The 7,398-nt window shown below is 43.5% G+C and overlaps 1 protein-coding gene across 1 annotated transcript; it reads left to right on the top strand.

Annotated features, from left to right (window-relative positions):
• Positions 1–58: 58 nt before the first annotated feature.
• Positions 59–7,389, top strand: LOC116378411 (S-arrestin-like; the record flags this gene model as incomplete). Its single annotated transcript, XM_031840283.1, has 4 exons — positions 59–211; positions 562–634; positions 721–858; positions 7,185–7,389. Coding segments are annotated over 4 exons (446 nt in total), but the record flags the coding sequence as incomplete, so codon positions are not given.
• Positions 7,390–7,398: the final 9 nt, after the last annotated feature.

The following is a 7,398-nucleotide window of genomic DNA, read 5'->3' as shown; positions in this document are numbered from 1 at the left end:
CTGTCTGTCTGTCCCTCTCTCTGACCTGTCTGTCTGTCTCTGTCTCTGTCTCTCTCGCTGTCGCTCTCTGTGTGTGTGTGTGACCTGTCTGTCTCTCTCTCTGTCTGCCTCTCTCTCTGTCTGCAGACTTTCTACCATGGTGAGCCTGTCAGAGTAAATGTAGAAATCACCAACTCGTCCAGCAGGAACATCAAAGACATCAGTGTGTCAGGTGACTGAACTCTGGTGTTGTTTTCACCAAACCAGAAGACGACAAGGATGAAGATCAGTCTGATATAAACACCAACGATCAGCAGAATCTCAACGCTGAGTTCTGATTGATCAGACTTGAGCTGACCGGCTTTAACGATATTATATATCAAGTTAATAAATTAAAATAATTAGTATTTCAATCACCTTCGGGTGCAAATTTGGGTCAATTGTCTTCTTTGCGTTGACTTTGTATGTGAAACGTCGGTCTTGTGTTTGGTGTGAACTCCACATTAATGTCTTTACATTTCATGAACAAACACCTTCATTCTTCTGTTCTTAACCTCTGATTTAAACATTTGTTGTGTTTAGTGGAACAAGTGACCAATATCGTTCTCTACTCCAATGACAAATACGTCAAGTCAGTCGCCAAAGAAGAGACCAAGTGAGTCCGAGTCCGTTTATCTGAGGGAATTTTATTTTGAAGGGTTAGGGTTGAGTGTGTGTGTTACGGTGTGTTGTGTGTTACAGAGACTCGGTCCCCTCTGGAACCAGTCTGAAGAAAGACTACACTCTCTATCCTCTGCTGGCTCACAACAAGGACCGCAGAGGACTCGCTCTGGACGGACGACTCAAACATGAAGACACCAACCTGGCTTCATCCAGCATGTAGGACACTGAGAGACACTCTGAGAGACATTGAAAGACATTCTGAGAGATAGTGAGAGACACTGAGAGACGGTGACACGATAACATGTGTATCTGACAAAAACTAAAGATAGGTTGTTTGATCTGTCTCTGTCTCTTTGTCCCTGTGTCTCTCTGACTGTCTTTTTTTATTTGTCTTTGTCTCTCTCTCTGTCTCTTTGTCTCTCTGTCTTTGTCTCGTTGTCTCTTTCTCTTTGTCTCTCTGTTTGTCTTTTTGTCTCCGTCTCTTTAATAATAATAATAATGCCTTTTATTTGTAACGCACTTTTCATTCAAAACATCTCAACCCTAACCCTAACCCTACATAGTAAAAACAGTTAAAACATAGTTAAAGCATAGTTAAAACAAACTATAATAAAATAACTAGTAAACATAATACAAAAACAGTGAATGAACAGAAACACAAAAGAAATAACTGACAGTGATTTAGGTCAGAAAGGCCTTCCTGAATAGAAAGGTTTTTAGGCCAGTCTTAAAGAGACCAGTGTCTGTGTTGCCCTTAGGTGGTCAGGGAGACTGTTCCATAGGCGTGGAGCTGCCGAGCAAAGGCCCGGCCACCCATGGTGCAGAGCTTGGTGTTGGGGACCCGGAGGAGCGAGCTATTTGAAGATCTGAGGGTGTGGGTGGAGATTTGGGGAGTGATGAGTTCTTGGAGGTAGGGAAGTGCGTGTCCATTTATGCATTTATGTGTGAGTAGTTGGACTTTGTAGTCAATCCGGAATGAGACAGGGAGCCAGTGTAGTGAGTGCAGAATGGGTGTTATGTGCTCATACTTCCAGACTCTCATCAGGATCCTGGCAGCGCTGTTTTGGATGTATTGCAGCTTCTGGATGTTCTTGGCAGTGATCCCAGTGAATAGTGAGTTACAGTAGTCCAGTCTTGAGTAGATAAAGGCGTGGACGAGCTTCTCTGCATCTGACAGGGTTAAAGTGGGGCGGAGTTTGGAGATATTTTTGAGATGATAAAACAAGGTTTTGCAAAGGTGTTTTATATGGTCATTAAAGGTCAGGTGTTGGTCAAACCTAACTCCCAGATTAGTGACTGTGGAGGAGAGGGGGGGGATGACCTGACCGTCGAAGGTGAGATGAGTTATGGAGGATGACTGAACCTGGTGTGGAGTGCCAACAAGGAGGGCTTCGGTTTTGCTACTGTTTAACTGGAGAAAGTTGTTGCTCATCCACGCCTTTATCTCTCCAAGACAGGCGGTGAGACATGACATGGCTGCAGAGGGGCTTGGGGCAGCTTTGATGTAGAGCTGTGTATCGTCGGCATAACAGTGGAAAGACATCCTATGTCTGCTGATGACACGACCGAGGGGGAGCATGTAAATAATGAAGAGGATGGGGCCGAGGACCGACCCTTGCGGAACACCACAGGAGACGGGGAGCAGTCTGGACTTGCATCTTCCCAGTGAGACATATTCAGTTCTGCCTGAAAGCCCTAACCCTAACCCTAAAGGTAGCACTGTCAAATGCAGCAGTCAGGTCCAGGAGGATGAGGAGTAAGGGTGATCCTGCATCGGCTGTCATCAGCAGGTCATTCGTCACCCTGAGCAAAGCTGTTTCAGTGCTGTGAGCTGAACGAAATCCTGACTGAAATGTTTCAAACAAGTTGTTTGAGGTGGTCCTGAAGTTGAGAAGCAACTACCTTCTCTAACACTTTGGACAGGAAGGCGAGGTTGGAGATAGGCCTGTAGTTGGCTAGAACCTCCGGGTCCAGGGTGGGCTTCTTGAGAAGGGGACGGATGACAGCAACCTTGAGTGCAGGTGGGACACAGCCAGACTGAAGGGAAAGGTTAACAACTTTGGTGATGAAAGGACTGAGAGTGGGGATATGTGATTTGAGCAGAGCAGTAGGAATGGGGTCAGGGTATAGGTACAGGGTTTCATTTTTCTGAGGATTTCCTCAACATGGCTCTCCTGAACCTCAGCAAGATGTAGAGGAGACAGCACACTTGCAGATAAGGTGTTGGTGTCAGAGGGAAGCATAGATGGAGAGCTGGACATCAGAGAGCGAATCTTGTTGACTTTGGATCTGAAAAAGTCAATGAAGCTGTTGCATTGCTCCTCTGTAGCCTCAGTTGAAGAGGATGGTTGTGGCTTCAGGAGATGGTTTATGGTTGGTCTATGTCTCTTTGTCTTTGTCTCTCTGAAGCTCTGTCTTTGTCTCTTTGTCTATTTTGTATTTATTGGTTTATTTGAATGGGACAGTGCACATTAATAAAAACATTTCTGCAAATGTGCCAGAGTTAAAGCCAAAAGGCTATTTTTCATCTGTAGTCCCGAAGGCAGATGTTTACAAAATAAACCTAAAAACAGAATGTAAGATTAAAGTTAAAAGGTTATACAATATTGACACTTAACAATGCGTGCACAAACAATGAAGAAAGTGAGAATAAAACTGTTATACATTGTCAAGTACAGACAAGACATGCAACACAGAGGCTCTCAAAGTCAACACACACAAAGCAAATAAAAAGGATGACTATGTTAAAATAGAAACATGGACTAAAAACAGTATTATGCTGTAGTTGTTTTGACACTAAAAAACATCCACGTCAGAGGCACAAAATATAAAAGCATTGAGAGTATGTGAAATGCATAAATCACTCAGACCCTGCGAAACAATAATAAAAGACAAGCATGCAGGTAGTTGACGGTTGACCGGCAATTTAAAGAAAGACAGACAGGTGACAACAGACAGATCGAGGGAAGTTCAACACAGACAGAGAAACAGTTACAATCTAGTGCTGACAGAGCTGGGTACTAACTAACCATTTCTGTAAGTGAGCTTTAAATGACCTGTATGTGTGTAGTTCTCTAATGGTCACTGGGATGGAGTTCCATTGTAGTGCAACTTGTACTGAAAATGCAGACTGACTGAAAGCACTTTTCCTGAGTGGGATAATGTGATCCCCTCTTGCTGCTCCTCTTGTGAGCCGATAACCAGTTGTTCTTGTGATAACAAATTGTTTAAGCGGAGGAGAGGTCAAGCCATCTTGTACATGAGACAGACATTCACATATTCAATCATGTTCTCCCAACTAAACAAGTTATATTTTGTTAGTATAGGGCAATGATGAGAACGAACAGATTTTTTTTCAAGGATTTTGAGTGTACGTTTATACAATGACTGTAGTGGTTTCAGAGTAGTGGTGCTAGCCTGTGACCAAGTTGTGAAACAGTAAGTGATATGGGAAACGACCATAGAAAGCATGTATGTCTTAGCTGCCTCTGTTGACTTGTAGTTTCGTGTGAACCTGAAATTTGATAGATTAAATTTGACCCGGTTACAGACCTTTTTCACCTGAGATTTGAATGACAATTTGGAATCAAAAAGTACTCTGAGATACTTGTAGTCAGGTACAACCCATAGCCTCTCCCCAGATACAAAAACATCCGGCTCTACACTACCAGAGTTTGTTTTGGTAAAAAACATACATACTGTTTTGGATACGTTTAGTTGCAAACAGCATTGCTTTAACCATGCAGTTACATGAACCATGGAGTTAGTGAGTTCATTTGCCACTTGTCCCATTTTGCTAACATGCAAGTAAATCACAGTGTCATCTGCATACATTTGGATGTTGGTGTCAGGGCATGCTGATGGCAGATCATTGATATATAAAGAGAACAGCAGTGGGCCCAGGACAGATCCTTGTGGGACGCCTGTGGACAAGTGGAGGGCGGTAGATTGATAGTTCTGTATTTGGACATACTGTGATCTATTTAGCAAATACGATTCAATCCATTTAAGTGTACCTGAGGAGAAATGATAGCCGTGCAATTTAGACAAAAGAATGCTATGGTTAACAGTGTCAAATGCCTTCTTGAGATCAATAAACACAACTCCCCAACAACTCCCCCTTTGTCCATTAGAAATTTGATTTTTTTCTGTGAAGAAACAGGTGCTGTCTCAGTAGAGTAATTTGCTCTGAAGCCGAATTGCATTGGGTGAAGGGCAAAATAACTGGTATTCAAATGGCAGATCATTTGCTCAGCTACCAACTTCTCTGCAACTTTTGATGTTGTTGGCAGGATACTGATGGGTTTGTAGTTACAGGTAGAAAGGGGATCTCCATCTTTGAATACTGGAACAACAGCAACCGATTTCCAAACACTGGGAAACATGATCTGAGAGATTGAGAGGTTGATGATTTTGCTGATGGGATCTGTTAGTGTTGTGTTAAGTTCTTTGAGCATAACTGCATCCATACCAAATACATCCTTTGCTTTGGAGGGTTTAAGAGACCTGATTATTCTCGTGACCTCTGATTGAGTGACATTTCTTATGCTGAAGGTCGGCTCCAATGAATTTACTGTACAGACGTGTGTATTCTCAGGGGAGAAACATTTAGCAATAGTAGCTACTTCCGCTGGGTTCCACTGTTGCTACTTCCGCTGAGTTCCACTGTTGCTACTTCCGCTGGGTTATTTGACAGCTTTCCATTTATGTTAAGTTGCTGCAGCTTCCTTACTTTGTTGAAATGTCCCGTTGGCTTGTGTAACTGATCCCAGATCATTTTAGTATTACCTCTTGCCTTTTCTATTATAGTCGGGAAGAAATCTGCCTTAGCTTTTCTTAATTTCTTTACCACTTTGTTCCTCAGCATAGCAAAATGTTGTCCGTCATGGCTCGATTTATTTTTAATTGCAGTTTTTAAGACACAATCCCATTTTAAGATATCATCATTTATCCAAGGAACAGTGCGTTTGATATTTTTGTGCCTAAATTTGCGATTAAAATCCTTGATGGTGTTCTCTTATTGTTTTGAGAATTTTTGACTGTCTTCCTCAATGTCTATTCCCAACAGTAGTTCATCCCAGTCAATTAGTTGAACAGTGTTTTCGAAGTTTTCTTGATTGTTTTTGGGGATTCTAAAAGATTCATCATCCCTGACGGAAGGCCTAAAACGCTTGCTGGTTAGTTTCCTGGCTACCAGAGTCAGATTGTGGTTGGAGAGACCAGTTACCATATTGAGAGATTTTAGAACTCCATCCATCCATTTTCCTCCGCTTATCTGGGGTCGGGTCGCGGTGGCAACAGGCCAAGCAGGCTGACCCAGACTTCCCTCTTCCCATTTTAGAACTGTCTCAGGCCTATTACTAAATATTAAATCTATTTTTAGCATTTTTGTGGAGCCAGGTCTCAGATAAACAAAGAGTCTAAATTGGAATCAAGCAAGAGATGATGGACTTGATCAATTTTAGATTTAATACTTCTTATGTTCAGATGCCCACCTAAGAGACCTTTTGGCTTAACTTTAGGATCCCACACTGTTCTTGAATGATTGACAGTCCGGAATACGGCCCACTTCCTGTTCTTTGAGATCGCGGGATTTAGCAGTTTCTTGTTTACATTTTGGGTAATCTTTCCAATTACACGTGGACTACCTGAACAGATGCCATCAATGGTCGGAACACTCTGTGGCTCAGTCAGTGCAGTGTCCGCCTCATTTCTCGATGATGTCGAACCGCACAGAGCCTCCGACAAACCCGCGGTGCTACCGACCGTCACGTTAGCTTCGAGGCTCGGCTCCAGCGCCGGTAGTCCCCCCAGGGCATGCTGCTGACCGGCCTGCGGGCATCCGTAGAATCCTGTCTGGAAAACTAGCGATGGCCCATCGGCCGCTGCACCAGCCCCTCCATTCCGAGAAGGCAGCGCTCTCCAAACAGCGTCAGGTGTAATCCATGGATCAACCGCTTTGGAGTTGGCTTCCTTCTCTGGTGTAGTGTGCAGCGGGCCGGGGCACGGATGAATATCTCCAGGTAACAGCAGGAACATTGTGATAATCAGAGTGTGGCTTAGCTGAAGCAGAGCCGCTGGTTTCGTGCATTTCTTTTCCTTTTCATTGCGTTTCCCATATCCAAATTTCACCATGTCTTGATTTGACAGTTGGCTTGACAGATCGGCATTGTTAGCGTATATTTTTCCACAACTATAAAAGTTTAGGGGTGGGTTGATGACAACCGTTTTCAAAACTAACTGGATGTTAGCAGGTCTTATAAAGTTACAAAGCAATCCATCTCAGTCTCTCTGTCCCTCTGTCTCTCTATCTTTGTCTCTCTGTATTTGTCTCTTTGTCTCTCTGTCCCTCTGTCCCTCTATCTTTGTCTCTCTGACTCTTTGTCTCTCTGTCTTGTTGTCCCTCTGTCTCTCTATCTTTGTCTCTCTGACTCTGTCTTTGTCTCTCTCTCTGTCTTTGTCTATCTGACTCTTTGTCTCTGTCTCTTTTTTTCTCTGTCGCTTTGTCTCTCTAACTCTTTGTCTCTGTCCCTTTGTCTCAGAGTGAAGCAGGAGGTGCTGAAGGAGGTTCAGGGGATGCTGGTCTTCTATAAGGTCGTGGTGAGGATGATTGCTTCTGGGTGAGTCTGAACCGCTCAGCATGCTGGGAGGTCAGCTGATAGACTGATGTTGAAGATCCTTTGTTACTGACCGATTACCACTCTGTGAGGAGACAGTGAACCAGAACCAGTAAACCAGAACCAGTGAAGAGATCAG

Source organism: Anarrhichthys ocellatus, unplaced genomic scaffold (assembly GCF_004355925.1).
Source record: "Anarrhichthys ocellatus isolate YVR2014 unplaced genomic scaffold, GSC_Weel_1.0 scaffold2546, whole genome shotgun sequence".
NCBI lineage: Eukaryota > Metazoa > Chordata > Actinopteri > Perciformes > Anarhichadidae > Anarrhichthys > Anarrhichthys ocellatus.
Note: the sequence above shows the minus strand (reverse complement) of the source record. Positions and strands in the feature narration are given on the sequence as shown.